The sequence below is a fragment of the Suricata suricatta genome, chromosome 3 (genome assembly GCF_006229205.1).
Source record: "Suricata suricatta isolate VVHF042 chromosome 3, meerkat_22Aug2017_6uvM2_HiC, whole genome shotgun sequence".
NCBI classification, from domain to species: Eukaryota; Metazoa; Chordata; class Mammalia; order Carnivora; family Herpestidae; genus Suricata; species Suricata suricatta.
In genome coordinates this window covers 110260512-110280819 of record NC_043702.1, presented here as the reverse complement: position 1 = coordinate 110280819, position 20308 = coordinate 110260512, and the positions used below count along the sequence as shown (strand labels likewise).

Here is a 20308-nt window from a genome sequence, read left to right as displayed (position 1 = left end):
GACTGGCCAGTGATTTATTTTATTTTGTTATTATTTTTCTTAAAATTTTTTTAATTTTTGAGAGAGAGACAGAAACAGAGAGAGAATCTTAAGCAGGCTTCGAAATCAAGAGTTGGAAAAGTAACCGACTGAAGCCACCCAGGGGCCCCCAACTGGTGATTTATTAAAGTTTGAAGAGATGAAAGTTAGTTTATCTGCAGTAATTTGAAGGAATGCTAGATGTGTAAAAATATGCTATTTCTGCTGTAATTAATGCTACTAGACATGATGATGGCAGCTTCAGCAAAAACATGTATGGGCCCAGTTTGCTGTTCTTTCTGACTAGATTGCTCGCTTCTCAGATCTTTGTGGGGCCGGCTCGTCTGGCCGTTCTGGGTTCAGCTTTCCCATCACCTCTTCAGCGGTGATTTTCAGTCACATGGCATAACTGTATTTTCTATTCATTATGATACTTATCATGCTGTTTTCTTGTTTATTTGCTACTTTGTCTCCCTCTTTCTCCAGACTGTAAATGTCCTGTGAAAAGGACCTTATCTGCCTTGTTCAATGCTCCCGCTCTAGAACCCAGAGCAGTACCTGTCACATAATAGATGCTCAAAAAAAAAAACACGCTTTCTGAATAAGTCATGAACGACCTCATTTAATCTTTAATAGTAACCCTGTAGGCAGAACTACACTTTACACATGAAGAAAGTGTGGAAGGTATTAAGTAATTTGCCCAGTGGAGCTGCTGGGACGTCTGAATGAGCATCATGTTAAAACACCTGTTACTTTGTGACAAGTTGGAAAGCTAATTGCTTGTGTCTGTTCACCTCTGCACATGAATGACCTAAATATTTTCGAGACAGAGCTCCTTGTTTTCTTTAATTTCCCCAGAAGGGACCCCAGGTCTCAATTCATAACATGGTTTAATTTCATTTTTTTAATGTTTTATTTATTTTTGAGAGAGAGAGAGACAGCATGAGCAGGGGAGGGTCAGAGAGAGAGAGAGGAAGACACAGAATCCGAAGCAGCTCCAGGCTCCGAGCTGTCAGCACAGAGCCTGATGAGGTGCTAGAACCCACAAACCATGAGATCATGACCTGAGCCAAAGCCGGACACTCAACCGACGTTAAGCCCCTAACATGGTTTAATTTTAGTGCCTCAAAACCTTCACTGTCTTTGCAGTGCCATTAAATTCTTCTAATATAATTAAAATAAAAAATAGCTTTCTTATTATAAAAGCAGTGCTTATTTACTGTAAAAAAATAGATAAGACAAAAAACACAAAAAAGAAAAGAATTTTTAAATTCACCCACAATCTTGCACCCAGGTAATCACTAACATCTTGTTAATCACCCCTGCTAAGTATGATAGACAAAGAAATATTTTTAAATGGAATAATTTCTTACATGCTGTTTCATTATATTTCACATAATATATTGTTTAGATGTTTTTACATAGGTGTTCATCTATGTAACATTGAAAACCTATATGATATTTCTTTTTGTAATTTTTTAAGGTTTATTTATTTTTAAAATGCTTTTTAAATTTATTTTTGAGAGAGAGAGAGAGAGACAGTGCGATCAGGGGAGGGGCAGAGAGAGGGAGACACAGAATCCAAAGCAGGCTCCAGGCTCTGAGCTGTCAGCACAGAGCCCAATGTGGAGCTTGAACCCATGAACCATGAGATCATGACCTGAGCCAAAGTTGGAAGCCGGACACTTAACCGACTGAGCCACCCAGAAGCCCCAAGGTTTATTTAGTTGAGAGAGAGAGAGAGAGAGAGAGAGAGAGGGTGAAGGGTAGAGAAAGAGACCCAGAATCTGAGCAGGCTCCAGGCTCTGAGCTGTCAACACAGAGCCCGATGTGGGGCTCGAACCCACAGAATAAGAGATCATGACCTGAGCCAAAGTCAGATGCTTAATTGACTGAGCCACCCACGTGCCCAAAAGTCTATATGGTATTTCTGTGATGTGGAAGGACACATCATAACTTACTGAATGGAGGAGAGGGGATGGCAATGGGGAGGAAGGGGGTCACATGGTACAAACTTACAGGGACAAGATCAATAAGCTACAGTGACTGTAGCTGACACTGCCGTGTGATGTGAACGGCCGTTATGAAGAGAGTAGATTCTAAGAGTTTTCATCACGAGTAAAGAATTTGTTTTCATTCTTTTTGTCTTTCTTTTCGTCTCTACGGGAGACGGCACAGGCTCACTGAACTTACTGTGGTAAACATTTCACGATAAGTGTAAGTCAAACGAGCGTGCTGTGTACCCGTGCGTGCGGAGCCCGTCTCAGTTATGTCTCTGTAATACTGGAAGCAAACAAACAAAATAACTTACTGAATCAAAGTCCTAGTTTTAGATTTTGAACTTCTCACTCTCCTTCCCATCCCTCTTTTTTCATTTCCTTCCTTCCTTTTTCCTTAAATCACTGCATAAGCATTAGTGCAACAAATATCCTTCTACATAGGTCTTTGGGCACGTATCTGATTGTTACACTAGAATAATGCCTAGGGGCGCCTCGGTGGCTCAGTGACTTCAGCCCATGGTTCCTGGGATCGAGTCCCACGTCAGGCTCTGTGTTGATGCTGTGGAGCCTGCTTGGATGGTCTCTCTCCCTCTTTCTCTGCCCCTCCCCCACTTGCTCTTTTGCTGAAAATAAATAAATAAACAGTAAAAAAAGAATAAATGCCTAAAAGTTTACTTAAGGATCTTATTCCAGGTTCTGTTATTTTTGTGGCATTCTTGCTCCTCTGCTAATCTGTCTTCAATATTTTTAATAATGTATCGGGTGACTGTTCGAGGTGGGGACAGATGGGATTGGCTACATTTAGCCACTAGGTAGCTATGTGACCTTGGGTAAGTGACTTAGGTCTTACTTGCCTTTATACATACAAAATTGTGATAATTACTTTACAAAGTAAAACCTATAGAGCTGTTCTTAGCATCAAGTGAGTTGAGTATGCAAAATACATGCCACAGTGTCTGGTACTTGGTGAACTTTTGATAAATGGGAATAATTATAATTCATATATATATGCATATACATATGAATTATAATATAATTCACAGAAAGTTTAAATGTTTACATAGTCATATTTATTTTTCCATTAGCCACAGGTCTTATGCTTAGGAATTACCCTAAGGTTATAAGAATATACACCTGTATTTTCTTCTGGAAAATTCCTGAACTTCTATGTTTTTGTATTTTACATGTAAGATATTTAATATATATGGGATGTATTTTGCTGTTCATTATGAAACGATCAACTGATTGCATATTTTTTCTTTATATGGTTAATCAGTTTTCCCAATATTAACCATCATGCTCAAAGCTTTGGGTTGCTACTTTTATTACATACAAAATTCCCACACACACGAACTGATTCTTGCCTTTTCTCTTATCAGTATATCAGTGTATATCAGTATTTTTACATTAACACTAAACTTGGCAAACTGGTGCTTAAAATAATCATGAATGCATTAAAAATAATAGCATTACAATTGTTTAATTTGGTGAAGAATATCTTTTACAGAACCATATTCTCGTGCGGAAAACATAGCATATCCATTTGTTCATGTTCTTCAATAAAAGCACTTCAAAAAAACCTTATCGTTCTCTTACTATTCATGGTGGATAACGCTTGTTCAGGTTACTTCTAGGTATGTCACAAGTTTTGCTCTTGTGAATGCTGTCTCTTTGACCACTGTGCTTACTGCTTTTACACAGAAATTTACTTATTAGAAATTGCTGTCACAAACCACCTTACTGAACTTATCTGCTCTTAAAATTTTAAACTGATTTTGTGTGTCAACTATACTTCAATTTTAAAAATTTAAGAGCTGATTTTGTTGTATTTTTTGAGGAGATAATCATTATTATTTGCAAATACAATGACTCAGTCCTAATATATCTAATATTCAAAATTTTAGCACCTCGGTTAGAACATTTAAGACACATTTAATAACAGCAGCAATGACAGCAGCCTCGTGCGTCCTATCTGCCAATGACGTCCTGTCTGCAGTGGGAGGGCCATGTTATCTCCTTCCAGCGCCGCTGGCTTTTAACACTTGCGTTTAACCAAGTTCTGTTACACGCCGTCAGCACCAGAGACAGAACAGGGGCTCACCATTTCCTTCTCCTCATAGACAGTATTTTTCCCAGTGACGAGCAGCTAGTTCACTCAAAAATTGTATGTGTTCTGGGGGCGCCTGGGTGGGCTCAGTCATTTTGGCCTCTGACTTCAGCTCAGGTCATGACCTCACAGTTCGTGGGTTCAAGCCCCCTGTCGGGCTCTGTGCTGACTCAGAGCCTGGAACCAGCTTTGGATTCTGTGTCTCCCTCTCTCTCTCTCTGCCCCTCCTCCACCAATGCTCTGTCTCTCTCTGTCTCTCAAAAAATAAATAAATGCAAAAAAAATTGTATGTGTTCTAGATTTTCCAGGGACTGTAAGGGAGAAAACGGTCTGTTTCATTTGTGTTGTTTCCTGTTACCTTTGCAGAGGACAGGCTGATGACGTGTTGCTCCTTGTCATTGCTTACGACCTCGGTGATGCTGAACATGTGCCCCACGAGTTTGCCCACGGGCTTGGTGCTGATGTTGGGGTGCCACAACCGGAGCACCTTGTCATCTCCTGAGGAGGAGGGATGGGAGGTTATTCGTTTCTCGGGGACACAGACAGCTGTACGGGCAGCTGGCCAGCGTTCCGAAAGTCCCTCTCACCCAACCATGTCCTTATCCTTCTAATATCGAATCACAGTCTGCTCTTCCAGGACGCCGTCTGTGATTGACTTGCTAAGAGGCCAGGCTTACTTTGGAGCCACTTGCTCCTGTCAAGGCTGTTTTGCAATAATTGTATTTACACACACGAATGTGGATTCTTATAAATATTTTATGCATACTTTTCTTGATTCAGTACTTTCCCACTCATTCATGCATTACTGTATTATTAATACTTTATTTACTTCCCAAAGTATTTTAGACAGCTGTTCTTTTGTTTTCACACTGAGAGGAAGAGGAAAATTGCACACAATCTCTACCATTATAACAAATCAACTGGTTTTCCTGTCTCCATCTTCCCTTCTACCGCATATCCGTAAGCATTTGTAATTCACACAAAGTCACCATCATAGCATACCTACTATTTTTTTAATTGTTAAAATCATATGTGCACATGGTAAAGGATTTAAACAATATTGAAGGGTATAATTTTGTCAAAAATGTCTTCTTTTCCTTTAGAATCCCTACTTCCACTCTTTATAGGTAATCACAGTTAACTGTGTTTTCCCCTCTTTCTTACAAATAAACTTTTTATTTTCAGAGTTAAGGAAAACACTTTTCCATTCATATTTAAATGCTGTGAATTCTTTTCTTTTAAAAAAAAATTTTTTAATGTTTATTTATTTTTGAGAGACAGAGAGAGCAGGGGAGGGGCAGAGAGAGAGGGACACACAGAATTGGAAACAGGCTCCAGGTTCTGATCTGTCACACAGAGCCCAACGCAGGGCCCAAACCCACAAACTGTGAGATCATGACCTGAGCCGAAGTCAGACGCTCAACCTACTGAGCCACCAGACGCCCCTGAATTATTTTCAGTAGGTATTTAGATTACCATTTCTCAGCAACAAAAAATCACTATTACTAACTTTTATCTTTGATATACACATTAAAAAACATAATTAAATGTTGCCAAAATAAAAAGATCACTGTTTTCTCAAATGTATTTTTATCAAGAAATCGCCACATGCTATCTTGAATGCAGAGAGAGACAGACTGAATCAAAGTTTTGTAGAAGGAATGCGTCACTTTGTTACTATATGTGGGGATTGCAGGGCATGTTGCTTTCTGTTTTTTCCAGCGTTGTTGAAATATAATTGACATACAGCATTGTGTGAATTTAAGGTATGCAACATGATTATTTGATACAAGTATATATTGCAAAGTGATCACTTCCGGAAGGTTAGGTAACACATCACCACCTCAGAGTTACCCTTTTTTCTTGTGAGAACTTTTAAGATTTGTTATCTTCATAACCTTCAGTTATACAATTATTATAGTCACCATCCCCAGAACTTACTCATCTTATAACTGGAAATTTGTACCCTTTTGTAAAATACAAATATTATATGTTCAGTATAATAAAAATAAGAAAAGATTGTTAATATCTATGTCTGCCATTTTGTTGCATTTATGGAAGAGCACATGCCCACACCTTCAGAATTATCATTTTGGCCACTACATCAAAATTTCTTAACATTTGCTATTAATAAATGTTCCTGCTAATTCTAGTCTTTCACTTTATTCAGCAACTTATGTATTTTTCTTCTTTTGGACATATATATTGAGGATAAATTCCCGTGTGCCGGCCAGTAAGAGTTCTGGTTAGACACTGGCGGTGCTGACACGCTGGTCTTAGACTTCCGACCGCTGAAACCGAGAAAGCAAATTTCTGTTGTGTAAACCATCTAGCCTGTAGTATTTTGTTACGGTAACTACGCTGACCAAGACAGCAACCAAGATATTTGAAGTGGGTAAGGGGAATGTTTTTAAATTTAAGACTTCCATGGTACTCTTATTGACAAGAAGGAAACTATCTTGAGAAATTACTGCATGCTTGACATTTTGTTAAATGTTGAAGGTACCAATAATTCTAAATACTGATCCTACTGAAAGTCTTCTTTTTCAGAAGACCAAAACTTACACTTTCTCGAACTTAGTTCCAAAATTTCCTCCCTAAAATTGCCCTTGATCACTGTCCCCAGCCTTAAATGGGAGTTAGGACTTCTTCCCCATTCTTAGGGCTGTTTTCATCCAGTTTCATTTATAGCACAAACCCTATTTAATTACAGCTTTTTGCATAAATATCTGTTTACCCATTATCTGGTAAGCCTTATATTTCTCATCCATAGCAGGGTTTGACAAAATAGTAAGTGCTTATATGTTTGCTAAATGAATGAGTCGGCCAATAGAGTCATTCAGGGAGTGCTTAAAAAATACATATGTGGGGAAAGTCTACTTGATTTGAAACCTCGCTCTATCACTCACTAGACTTATGGCTTTAAGTAAGTGACTCCACCTCTCTATGTCTGGGTTTTGTCATCTGTGTATATATCAGGGATGACTGGAACTTATGCCATAAACTTATTGTGATATTAAATGGGTTCATACATGGATAACCTGAACAGTCCTTAGACTATGAGTGGGCTATTACTACTACTCTATTCTTCTTCCAAGTCGCTGACATGTGCAACATAGTTTATATAAAATGGGGGAGAGAACACATACACAGCTACATGAAACATGCCCTCCCTTCTCTTGAGAGTTTATAACCTAGTAGCTCTAAGGCAAGCATGAAAGATCTAGAGGTAAAATTAAGCATTCATAGAAAATATTTCAAATCTGAAGGTAGGTATTTTAGTTTCTCTGTTCCTTTTTTTTCCGCTGTGATTTAGATAAGGCCACATATTAAATGGGATTTTCTTCCCTTTAGCAAGTTCCTATTTCGGCTGGTGAGTCAGTGGATCCAAATGCCTCACTCTTGATGAGAAGAGCTGGCTCCGGGCGAAGAGAGAAGCAAGAGAGGAAGAGACCGTATCCGCCAGATTGCCGCGGTCCAGGGGTCGGAACAAGGGGCTGGCAGGCAAAGGGAGCTGACTGGAACTCCGGCCTCCCAGCTGACCAGCTGCACGATGGATTGAGGCAAACCATTCTCTTTTCTGGGGCTTCAATGATCTTATCTGCAAAATTTTGGTCTCCCAAGATTCCTTCCCTTTCTAAAGTTTTATGTTGTGTGCTGTGGAAGGAGGGGATTACTACAGAGGGAGTAGAGGGCAATCAGGAATTTGTAAAGGTGATGAGAAAAATTCCAGATTATCAGCTACATGGCTCATACTGAATAATTCCTGTAGTGCACTATCTTCCTTGCATTTGCTCTCCCCTGGCAAGTACGTTTAGAACCTAAGTCTCGGGCCCATAGGCAGCTGGGCTTTGCCACTCCTGGAGGATGAGCACAGAAGAAAATCTGTGACTCGTATGCTATGAGAAGAAGGGTACAATAAAAGATTATGACTTGAGAAATGTGACAAACAAAGGGCTTTGTCCAGTGCACATTATGAAGGAAACCCAGTCTCACAGAGGCCTCCTATTGTCTGCTACCAGAGTCTTCCATCAGTTTGTTTTCTATTGATAGTAATGGAATCCTTACATGGTCTGTGTAGTGGCCATTTGGAGCCAGAATGATCAGAAAGGGACATGATACTAAGCTCAAAATGCCTACAGTGCTTCATCTGTATTGTTATTGTTACAATTATTAATCTGTTGACTCATGTACTGTGTTATATGATAGCTATGCATTAACATGTCTCATTTGTACTATTAAATTTAGAAATCTAGAAGACTAAGATACAACCTGATCCCTATGACATATAATGCTTGGTCTGCAGCTGTACAAGAAATATTTGTTGAATGAAATATTAACAAGTGCATTCAGGGCCCCCAAATTATCTTGGATGGCAGAAAATTGTTTTTGTTACACTAGACCTTCCAAAGTAGGAGTTTAGCTCTTAAAATGCCAATAGAGACATATTAGCTCTAAAAAAATTCTTCAGGGTCACCACAACAATGCTCAAAAGTTGACAATTTTTGTCTTGTCTTGTTTTGTTTTTATAAATACCTTATCCTGGTTTAGCTTTTTTTTAACCTCCCTACAAGAGCTTCTATTTTTTCAAGCTCATCAAATGTCCCTGCATATTTCACACATTCAACTATGCCTAGCAAAGCTTCTTTTGTAGTATATTTTGAGTCATCAGCTGGTACATACAGTACATTTTGCAATGTGCTTGGCTGAGTCACTAATCAACAAGAGTATTCTGAGGAAAACGTGTTTTCAGTTATTGAGGAATTGCATTTTCTACTAATAGAAGCTCTGTAACTGTGACAATTTAATAAGTTGTGCATGGCAAAAAGTATTCGTTGCCTGTCAGTCATATTGCTATATGTTTTGTGTAGGGAAGAAAGCTAGAGAGCCTCTAATTAATAAGATTTCAAAACTGTAACTGGACATCTTCTAATATAATGACCATTGAGGTTAATGAAGGTCAAATATCTTAATCCATAAACACTGAAGTGGGTTGAGTCCCAGAACTTTACCAAACACATGTCTAGTTTAGTGTTGTTTTGCTTTTCCCAGAAATGATTAAAATACTGATTACACAGCTTTGCGCAGTGGCAGTATCGTAGCCAATGAGGTTTATCCGAGGCGCGATTATTGCTAAAATACTGATTACAAAATATATGAAGGCTGGTCAATTCTTACATTTTGAGTTATTTTGTGTGAGAACAAAGGGCTGTTCGAAAGAGTTGGTTAAGACAGATGTGACCACTTGTCTTTTTAGAAGAATCAGATTTTTGAAATCAGAGCTCACTGTAGCTGTTCCAGTTTGCTTGCTCATAGGGTTTCCTGACGAGGGTCTGAATTGAAGTAAGAGAGGGGACACTGTATTTTCACCAAACTCAGGCATGCCCTGCTGGGGACAGTGTCCGTGGTAGTCCTACTCTGTCTCAGGACCACTGGGGTCTTGCCCTCATCCCTGGAGCACCCCCACCTCCTTCTGGTGAGTGGGCAGGCTCCTTTCCCTCACAGGGAATAAGCCAAGACAGGCATCGGCTCAGCAAAGGGCAATGGGGATCAAGAACCTGTGATACAAGCACATCTCTTCTTTTTTTTTGGAAACATGTAATCTTAGTGTTTGTTCCCTTATGTGTTCTAGACTTCAGCCTGGAGCTCTTTAAAGGATAACCTCGGGCGCCTGGGTGGCTCAGTCAGTTTAGTGTCTGATTCTTGGTGTCAGTTCAGGTCATGATCTCACAGTTCGTGAGTTTGAGCCCCGCGTGGGCTGTGAGCACAGAGCCTGTGTGGGATTCTCTCTCTCTCTCTCTTTCTCTGCCCCTCCCCTGCTCACACTATCTTTGTCTCTTAAAAAAAAAAAAAAAAAGATAAGCTCAACTAGCACAGTTTAAAGACTTGGATCCCTGTTTTGAGAATTATCACCACCAAGCATCAGGGAGTTCAGTCCCTGTACAAGCAAGGGCTCCCACATACTACTCTGCAGACTCCTTATCCACATGCTTTGCTTTCTTGATGTCTTTGTTTGAAATTTAAAGTCTGTGGCCCATTAATGCCTCAGTTTTCTGAGTGCATGAAGCTCTGATTATATATTGAGTAATACCTAATGAGCAAACTGGGTTGCACATTTTCCAAAGGACATTTTAATTTATATCCCTATGAACAGGATTTTCTTTAAACAATAGAATCAGGGTATTGTAAGCTCAAGGGGATCTTGGAATCAATGTAGTCAAACTTCCTCGGTTTACCAGATAAGGAAGGTGAGCACCAGGAGAGATTACATGATGGTTGAAAATCATACAGTTTGGTCAGTGTCCAGGCTATGACCAAAACCATCTCTTCTTCTCTAGTGCATTCTTTTTACTTGTTTTGTTCTTCAATAGACTACTGTATAATTTTTTAAAAACAATATTTGAACTATAAACTAGTTTTAAGTAAGGGTTGTAGAAGGCCCAAAGCTGAGCACAATTGAATATAAACTTCAAATATAAACATGAAAAAACTTTAGCTTGATGTCCTCAGGAGAGACTGCCCAGGTGTGCAAAGGGAGTGTGACTGTCTTTACACAGTTGACCCTTGAACAACATAGGTTTGAACTGCATGGATCCACTTACATGCGGATTTTTCTTTTAATAAACACACTACAGAACTGTAAATGCATTTTTGTGCCTTATGACTTTCTTAATGACATTTTCTTCTCTCTAGCTTACTTTACTGTAAGAGTATAGTATATAATACACAGAACATACAAAACACGTGTCAATCAACTGGGGCTGTTAGTAGCTTCTATTTGTGGGAGTCCAGAGTCACACAAAGATTTTCTACTGCAGGGGTGGAAATATGTTGTGGAAGATGGACTGTACTTATCAATGTTGCACTCTGGAGCTGAGGCAGGACCCTTTACAAAAATTCTTTTTAATGTTTATTTATTTTTGAGAAAGAGACAGAGTGTGAGTGGGGGAGGGGCAGAGATCGAGGGAGACACAGAATCGGAGGCAGGCTCCAGGCTCTGAGCTATCAGCACAGAGCCTGACATGGGGCTCGAACCCACAAGCTGCAAGATCATGACCTGAGCTTAAGTCAGATGTTCAACCTATGGAGCCGCAGGTGCCCCTGAGGCAGGCACTCTTGATAGGAAAACAAAGGCATGCATGTGTCTTGGGCCAGGAACTTGAAGGAGCTGGTAGCATTACTCACTGAACATTTTTGCTCTTTTAATAAATATTTTTGCTCTAGGAATTTACCAAATGGTACATTTATTGATCTTTTGGATGATAGAGGTTTCTTCTTAAAAATCCCATTTGCTCTTTCCCTTTATAAAGTTCAGATCTTCAGTATAGGCCATTTTCTTGATGTTTGTTTGAGTTTCTGTTTTGTTCACTTACATCTTTCACGTCTATGTGATCTTTATTTAAGGTGACTCTGATCTCCTTGAGGTGCCCCAGGAGTTCTGCTTTTCATAGGCGCCGACAGCCTGGGGCCCCCCACCCCTCTATCCAAGAAGGCCTTTTTTCATCACCAGAAGGAGCACTCTCTTGAGTATCTATCACACGTGACATTAAAGTTCAAACTTGAGGTCTGCTTTCTCCCCTTCCCACGTGAGCACCCTCCTCCTGATCTCTGCTAACAGCACAGCTGCTGTGCTTCTGTTTCTCCTGCTTTACAAACCTGGAGATGGTTGATCCTTCTTGTTAATCCTTCTCCCTTCAGGTCTTATGACTGGCTCCTTTCCCATGCGTTTGGGATTGGCTCTCTCTTTCCTTCTTCCATGGCACCTACAATAATCCCCACCCTCACCACCTCACTCATGACTTCTGGAACAGCCTCCTAACTGGAACCTCCAAGTTCATTCTATTCCAACGAAACCTCCATACGTTTGCCAGAACGACTTTGCCTACGTGTTGTAGATGGATTGAATTAGTATTTATCGAAAAGCAACTATGTGCCAGGAAACGTTATCTCAGTCGATCTTAAACACCGCCATATGAAGTATGTGGGGTTTTCTTATTAATATTATTATTCGCAGATTTGTACTGAGCATTTCTTATGTGCTAAGTACTTTATTTGAATTTGAATTCTTATCATAATCTTACGAGTCGATATCATCTTACTTATTATCAGTCTTAGTTTTGAGTAGATTGAAGCTTAAAGGAATGAAATTAACTGCCCAAGGCCACACAGCTTGCGGGAAAGACAACCAGGATTTGCAGCCAAAAGATCTGACTCCAGAGCTCAGGCTCAGAGATCCTCCTGCACCCCAGGGTTATAGGTGATGAGTCTGAGGCTCAAGGAACCTTTTTGTCCTCCAAGCTTATGACATCATCTTCCCCTTACTCTCCACAGTTGACCTTGCATCCTCTATCCACCCTACCCAACCCTTAGATTCAAGGCTTGCTCCCGGGCCTCTTCTCTGCTAACTCTAAGCCACGGGCCCTTGGCCTTTTTGGTCATGGATCCCTTTGAAGATTTGATAAAATTTGGAACTATCCTTCCAGAAAAATGCAGATAGACACACAAGTGTCATTAGCCTCCAGGGGCTTCCAGAACTCCTTTAAAGCCCACATAGGGGCCCTGGTCTAGGAACTTATGCTCTCACATGATGAAATAACTTCTAGACAGATTAAAGATCTGAAGGGGAAATATAAATAAAGCAATAAAAATTATAGTAAATACCGGAGAAGTTATATCTCATATTCTGGTACTGGGGAAGAACTTTCTAAGAGTGCCATCAAATGCAGAAGGCACAAAGAGAAAGTCTGACAGATTTATGTGAATTTTTTAATTCTCTAAAAGGTTTTCCTAGGAGCAAAATTCTGTAGCTTTATGAAGCAACATGAAGCAAGGAGAGTGATGTTTGCCAAGTAGAAAATCTCTGCACAATGTGAACTGTGCCCTTACCTCCGGTGACAATCACGTTTGCCTTTGTACAGTAGCAAAAAGTGTTTGCTCCTCTTGGCATGGAGAACTCCCTGACAGGCCTGGGAAACACAAATGAGATGTAAAGCTTCCACATTGTTCTTTTTAAAGCTAATTCTATCTCATACATAGGTTATGTTCACTAGGCTCATTCCTAAGCTGGTTGTAAATCCATTTATGCACAGAAAATGTTATAAGTAATGAGGACATCTTCACTGGCCCACAGAACCCACTCATTCCAAAATGTGCTGATATTAACACAGCACTTTGTCTTCTTTCTGCTTAACAGGAAATCCAGTCTTCCACCCTGGGAACTGTGCTGATGCTCATGGGAGGGACAGGCAGAGATCGTTCTTAATCCAGAAAGGGCACTAAGCAGCTGACTGAGTCTGTTTGGTACACACAATGCCGGGAATGTCTCTGGACACGTCCTCCTCTCCCACCACCCACATGCTACCTGCTGTCAAGTCTGCTGATTTTACCTCTAAAATACAATAAAAAAGTGACCTCTGCTTCCTATTCCCACTACAGTGTTCGAGCCTTCATCCCCTCTCACCAGACCTTCTACAATAAACTGCTTACTTCTCAGCCTCCACCACGTCCATTCGTCCGTCCACATTCCCACCTCAAGCTCCACTGTCACGCTTCAGCCAGGGTGAGCCATATAACCCAAATCAGAGCATGCCACTTCTGTCCAGGGACTTCTTGAAATTTTGAGAGAAAGCAAGCTCCTTCACCTGGCCCACCTGACCCTGAGTGGGCCGCGTCACCTCCCCAGGCTTGCCCCGTGGCTCCTCCTTTCCCCTCATGCTATGACCCAGCCACATTACTCCAGCCACCCTCCCTCTGGCCCCACTGAGCTCCCGCCCTCCCTCCCTGGGAGATTCTGCACAGGCCAAGAGACCCTTGCTGTGAGACCCCACCCCCTCACCCATCCTCCTGTGAGCATCAGCTCAAAAGCTACTTTTTCAGAAAAGCCTTGCCTCGACCCTACCCTCATGTCCCCTCCAACTAAGCAGTATCTTTTGTGTGATTGTCTCCCCTGGTGCCATACTATAAAGATAGGATCTGTCATATAATTTTAGTATATAGGTTTTGAGTGTTAATTTAGTATCTGTGAGTAGTATGGGGCTGTACTTAAAAGAGCCTGATGTGTGGGCTTAAATCCTGGCTTCATCACTGTGCCTCCTCATTTATTGTTTTTGTTTGTTTTTAGAAAGAGTGGCAGCGAGCATGAGTGGAGGAGAGGGGCAAAGGGAGAGAGAGAGAACCCCACACAGGCTCTATGCAGAGCCAGTGTGGTGCTTCATCCCACAAACTATAAGATCATGACCAGAGCCGAGATCAAGAGTCCGACACTCAACCAACTGAGCCACCCAGGCGTCCTGTGCCTCTTCATTTATTCAATAGGATAATAATAATAATACTGATCTCAGATACTAGCAATAGTTGAAAGCTGTTACTACATCTGACCAGATGGGGTGAAGGAAGAGACATGTTTATGTGAAGAGGGACAACTGGAAGGGGCCCTGGATCAGGAAGGGATGAGGCACGGAAGCAGGGGGGTTGAGGGGAAGACAGCAGCTGGTCTCCGTCTCCTCTTGCCTTGGACACATGTGTATTCTTTCCTTACCTTTCTTCTTAAACACAAATGGCAACATATTTTATTCTGTTCCTTGCTTTTTCACTTTATATTATATCTTGAAGATCTTTCCAAATCCCTACATAAAAAATTTCATTCTTTTTCCCCAAAGTTCATGAAAAAAAGCCTCAATGTAGTCACAGAAATCTGAAGTCAGAATTTAGAATTTTGAAAAGGTTTAAATGTCCCAGCTAAGAGGTAGACAGTTCTGGCTGGTGATTCATTTCAAGTTTTGCCAATGACACACTTGTAGCCGATTGACTGACGGAGCCAAGCCCCGTGTGGTGACATATTAGGAATGACGTCACTCTCTTCTACCCTTGTCTCTACACAAGGTCCCTTCTGGTGTTCCTTTGTACCAACAGCTTGTGTTAGCACAGTTTCTACTAAGATACAGACTGTGTCTCCCAGGACATTTCACACGGCTCGCCACACAGGAGGGTGTCAGTGTAAACACGGCCCCTCCCCGTTGTCCTGGGTCACTCCAGCAAGAGAGGAAGGTGTCAACACCCAAGGCACATGGCCTCAGGCTCACAGTGCTTTCAGGGTCCTACAGAAATGTTCTAATTGTTCTTAATCCGAAAGAAAAGAATGCGGGCACCTGAGTGGCTCAGTCAGTGGAGCTTCTGACTTTGGCTCAGATCATGATCGCACAGCTCATGGTTTCAAGCCCAACAACTTCAGCTTCAGATCCTCTGCCCTCCCCCTCAAACCCCGCCTCAGTCTCTCCCTCAGTCTCTCTCTCTCAGTCTCTCTCTCAGTCTCTCTCTCTCTCAGTCTCTCTCTCAAAAACGAATAAACAAAAGAAAAGAAGGAAAAACTGTAAGTTTAGTATCAGGAGAAACATTTTAATTTTTTCCCACATCAGAAGAAAATAAGATTTTTAGAAACCATTTTGAAAATCTATTGATTTTTTTTCTAAGACAGGAAAAAACTGTTATAATTTAAAGTTACATCAAAACCAATATGTAATATTAAAAGTATTCAAAGTATTCTGGTGGGAGGGACCCACTAAGGGAAAATTTCCTAGGCCACAAGTCATAATGTGGCCCAGCCTGTGGCCTCCAGAATTCTCCATGGGGAAACAGGGAGCGGTCATCATGTGTGTGCTTCCCCTCTTTTGGCTCTTCAGGACCAGAGCCTCCCAGAATGGTTCTTACTGGAGATTCTGAACTTGGCTTGGGGTAAGGGGAGCCCTCTCTCTCTGGCCTCCACTCTCTACTTGGAGAAGGCAGACAAAGCACCTCCGCCTTCCTCTCTAGTCCCACAGCTGTGCTCCTTGCCTCTTCTTTTCAATTATTTTTAGAATTGCTAGTTGTCCCTTCTTTGTTGGGGATGGACAACGACAGAAGGGTCAGGGGACTAGTCTGACCACCCTGTCATAATTCTGAGGATGTTTCAGACTATTTCTCTTGAGAATGGGACTTTAGCCGAATCCCTAGACAGAAGAAAAAGAACTATTTAATACCCTGTTAGTTGATCATGAAAAAAAATCTATCAATCATTTTCTCTAATTTCCCAGCATGTGAAATAGGACTTATACATATTTTGCACTTAAAATTTTTGTTTTTTTTAAAATAACTGTCCAGTAGAATTATACTCTTTTTTTTTTTTTGGCCCACATAATTAATTGGATTACAAATAAATAAACTGCATCTTTAAATATTTTAGCTAAGAAAGCTATAATTGATGTCATCTTGGGAAAAATTTCAAAACAAAACAAAAAAAGAACTGCTTTTCACAGATATTTTATATACATATTCAACTGCATATTTTTTTAAACTTTTTAAATGTCTATTTATTTTTGAAGACAGAGAGACAGAGAAAGAGCAGGGGAAGGGCAAAGAGAGAGGGAGACACAAAATCTGAAACAGGCTCCAGGCTCTGAGCTGTAAGCACAGAGCCTGAAGCGGGGCTACAACTCACTAACCATGAGATCATGACCTGAGCTGAAGTCAGCCACTTAACCGTCAACTGCATATTTTTTAACACATTGCTTTTTTTTATTGTTTCTAGGCGTATCTTACTCTAACTCGAATTTAACAGAGTGTTCTAAGAAATCAAACACTTTGTGAGAAGTTTATTATGATAACATCTGCTAATATTTCTTTTTTTTAATGTTTATTTATTTATTTTGAAAGAGAGAAAGAGGGAGTGTGAGCCAGGGATGGGGCGGGGGGGGGGGGGGGGGAGAGAGAGAGAGAGAGAGAGAGAGAGAGAGAGAGAATCCCAAGCAGACCCCACAAGCACAGCCTGACCTGGGGCTTGAACTCACAAACTGTGAGATCATCCATGACCCAAGCTGAAATCAAGAGCCAGACTCTGGGGCGCCTGGGTGGCTCAGTCGATTAAGCGTCCGGCTTAGGCTCAGGTCATAATCTCACGGTTTGTGGGTTTGAGTCCCGCATCGGGCTCTGTGCTGACTGCTAGCTCAGAGCCTAGAGCCTGCTTTGGATTCTGTGTCTCCCAGTCTCTCTGACCCTCCCCCACTTGCACTGTTTCTCTCTGTCTCTCAAAAATAAATAAATAAAAAACATAAAAAAAAAAGAGTCAGATGCTTAACCATCTGAGCCACCCAGGCACCCCAATATCTGTTAATATTTCTACAACATTTTACATCTAAAGCGTGAAGAGTGTTCTACTCATATCTTATAATGCAGAGAAATATTTGGTTTGGCGTTTAGACTTGGGCCCAGGTCTTCCACACCAGGCTCCCGCCACCAGGATTCGATGGCAGGTGAGTGGGGGAGGGGCTGCCCCTTGGCTGGGGTGCCTCAGTGAGCCCTCCTCTGTAAACACCACCCACAGCAAGACGACACCAGGCTCGGTCTCATGTTCAAGGCAGGGCCACATGGTCCATTCCACAGAAAAGAAAATGTAGCCACCATGGCACTTGGCGCATCGAAGGCTCCCAATAAATATTGGTTTGAATATCCTTAAGATATGAGCACCTGATTGCCAACACTCCTTTCCAGAGTCACACAGAATAGAAATGTATTGATTCTGGGAAGTTACCTCTGAAGTTTTCCCTGGTACTCTTGAGACCATAGCACTTCTGAAAGGGAAACATTTTGTAACAATTTCTTTAAAAAAATAAAAATAAAAACCCACTCTCGCCTCAAAAGGCCCTCACTGAATGATAGCGTCCTTTACCTCAGCTTCCCTGACATTGTCACACAGATCCAAGGCTCAGGGGGAAGGGCCATTGAGCAAGTAGTGTGTCTTTCTGTCTTTTCTCCCCTTGGAGCCGGGGGTAGTTGGTGGAAGTGAGGGCAGGATGCAAGGAAGAAGGCATTTTTATTTTCTCCTTGAAGATGTGAAGTAGGAAACTTCAGAGTGCCTCACGCCAAGGTATTTTTTTAAGTGGCCCGCACACTGCATTGTTACCTGTCACTGACCCATACTGCACCCATTCCCAAGGGACAAGTAAGGGTGCACCAGAGAACTCTAGATCAGGAGTTGGTAAACTTTTTCTTTAAGGAGCCAAATAATAAATATTTTAGACTTTGTTGTACAGTCTCTTTTGTCACAACTACTCAACTCTGCTACTGTGGCATGAAAACAACCACAATACATAAATGTAAGTATGGCTGTGTTCCCATATAACTTCATGAGCAAAGAGCTGTGAATTTCATATAATGTTCATGTGTCATGAAATATTATTCTTCTGACTTGTTCAACAATTTGGAAATGTAAAAAAAATTTTTGGTTTGCAGACGTTGCAAAAACAGATGGCCTGCTGGAGTTGGTCCTTGGCATTTTATGACCTCTACTCTCCAAGCTGGAGCACAAAGCCCAAGCCTGTTACAGCTCGCCAGTAGCTTCGCCTGTTCTCAGTGTTCACGTTCATTTTTTGATGCATTTCAGCATCTCTACAAGGGGAACAAAAAAGGGACTTACGTTTATTGAATACTCATGTACTCACTTTAATGAGTTAACTTAGGTCATTTTCCCTAACGGGAAAACAGATTAAGAAGAGCTAATGTTACTGTGTTCGTGGTGTTCCCTGCTCACAAAGCTAATGGTACTAGGATGGAAACCAGCTCTGTCTGGCTCTGCAGCAACCCTATTACGAGGCAGTATACACTTTCCAGTATAAAAACCGGCCTCTGAGTTGGGTAACTGAGAAAAAGTAACGCTGAATAGTTAGTTGCTCATCTCTGGGAAGTTGTCAAACTATCAAAGGGTTAAAGGTTCAACTTATGTCTTGCAACAGCCCCATGTGCTTTACATGGTATAATTAATTGCAGATGTTTATTTTCTTTCTGGTACAAAACTCATAAAACTCCATTTGTGAAATTACCATACAAAATTATAACCGAAATGGTAATCATGTTTGAAACGGAAATTTTTTCAAGAGGAGTTTTTTCCTGCCTTCTTGGGAGTTGCGTTAGCTCCCATTTTAACAGCTGGCCAATTATGTATTAGGATAATTGCAGTTTCATCGGGCTCAACTTAAGACTCATTATAGGAAATTGCAGAAATAGGAATATGTTGAATCTAGGGATGAAGTGGACCTGACTCTTCTTCTACTGAATTAACTCTCCAGTGGAACTGGCAGTTCAGGGAAACATTATTACACTTTATCACTTGAGAAATCTCTTTAGCTTCTAGATTTAGGAGAGTGGCCCACGGAAATAGTTGAAAAGCTCAGCCAGAATGTTACTGAATAGATCTATGATCACCGTGTGCTGAGGTTGGTATTTTTATCTCAGTTTCCTGACTCCCTCAGGCTGAATGTATCATCAACCACATTCCAGAAGTTGTGGTAAATACTAGGAAGCTCAGAGACAAACTCCTGACTCTTGGAAAATAGATGCTTTTCAGAGCAAAGACCAGAAGTATTGGCTAGTTTGAAAATAAAACCTTCTAGCTAATCTCTTTATGACTACTAAGTACCAAATATATGAACATGTGGAGGGTAGGAATTTAAATTCTCTATAATACCATTACATAAATTAGAAATACACACAAATATAGATTAACAAAAAGATATATTAAATCCAATAGAATGGGTGTGTGTGTGTGTGTGCATGTGTGTGTGTGTGTGTGTGTACACACGGGAAAATGGATTGGAATCCAGGATAAAAAGGAATAAAATAAGAGAAGGAGAACGTAAACAACTTAATCTCTTGAGATTATTCCATTGGGGGAAGAAAGAAATAACAGTGGCCAGAATCATGCTAGTTGAAGGGCATATTTTCCCTTACAAAAAGAAGGTATACAATCTAAATGAGAGCAGGAATATTATAGTCTTATTTAAAATCTAACACAAGAATCACCACTTGATCGATAGATCCTAAGCTTTGGAAAAAGGAAATATGCACTCCATCATAACTTGCTCCCCAAGGAAAAAGATTAGTGCCTTTCTTTCCCCCCATTATTGTCATTATTATGGATTTTGACAGTGCACAGAAATCAAAGTGTTCTTTAAAAATCAGTTCTTTGTGAAAGAGCATGAACATCTATAAACAAATAATAAACCTTTTAAGTATTAGTGTCAAGGGATCTTCATTCATCTCTGCTCCAGTGCAAAAGTCACAGGAGGTAAGGAAGTTAGCATTTCTGCATTCATTAATGAAGCTATTGGGATTCAGATAAGTAACATGACCAAGACCACTTGGCCCAGAAATAAGT

General features: G+C 40.8%; 1 protein-coding gene and 1 non-coding gene across 5 annotated transcripts in view; one reads left to right on the top strand and one right to left on the bottom strand.

Moving 5' to 3' along the window:
* Positions 1 to 20308, bottom strand: part of WDR64 (WD repeat domain 64) — a 113177-nt gene that overhangs the window by 54888 nt on the left and 37981 nt on the right. For all 4 annotated transcript variants that reach the window (XR_003906747.1, XM_029934824.1, XM_029934825.1 and 1 more), the window contains 2 exons: positions 13012 to 13091; positions 4484 to 4623 (listed from right to left, as the gene is read on the bottom strand). Coding sequence is in view for 3 of the 4 variants with exons in the window: in XM_029934824.1 (XP_029790684.1) it covers positions 4484 to 4623; positions 13012 to 13091 (220 nt within the window). In the remaining variant the exon portion in view is untranslated. The remainder of the gene's footprint in view (positions 1 to 4483; positions 4624 to 13011; positions 13092 to 20308) is intronic.
* Positions 9202 to 9339, top strand: LOC115288731. The gene has a single exon (XR_003907143.1). It is a non-coding gene; the product is annotated as a U4 spliceosomal RNA (small nuclear RNA).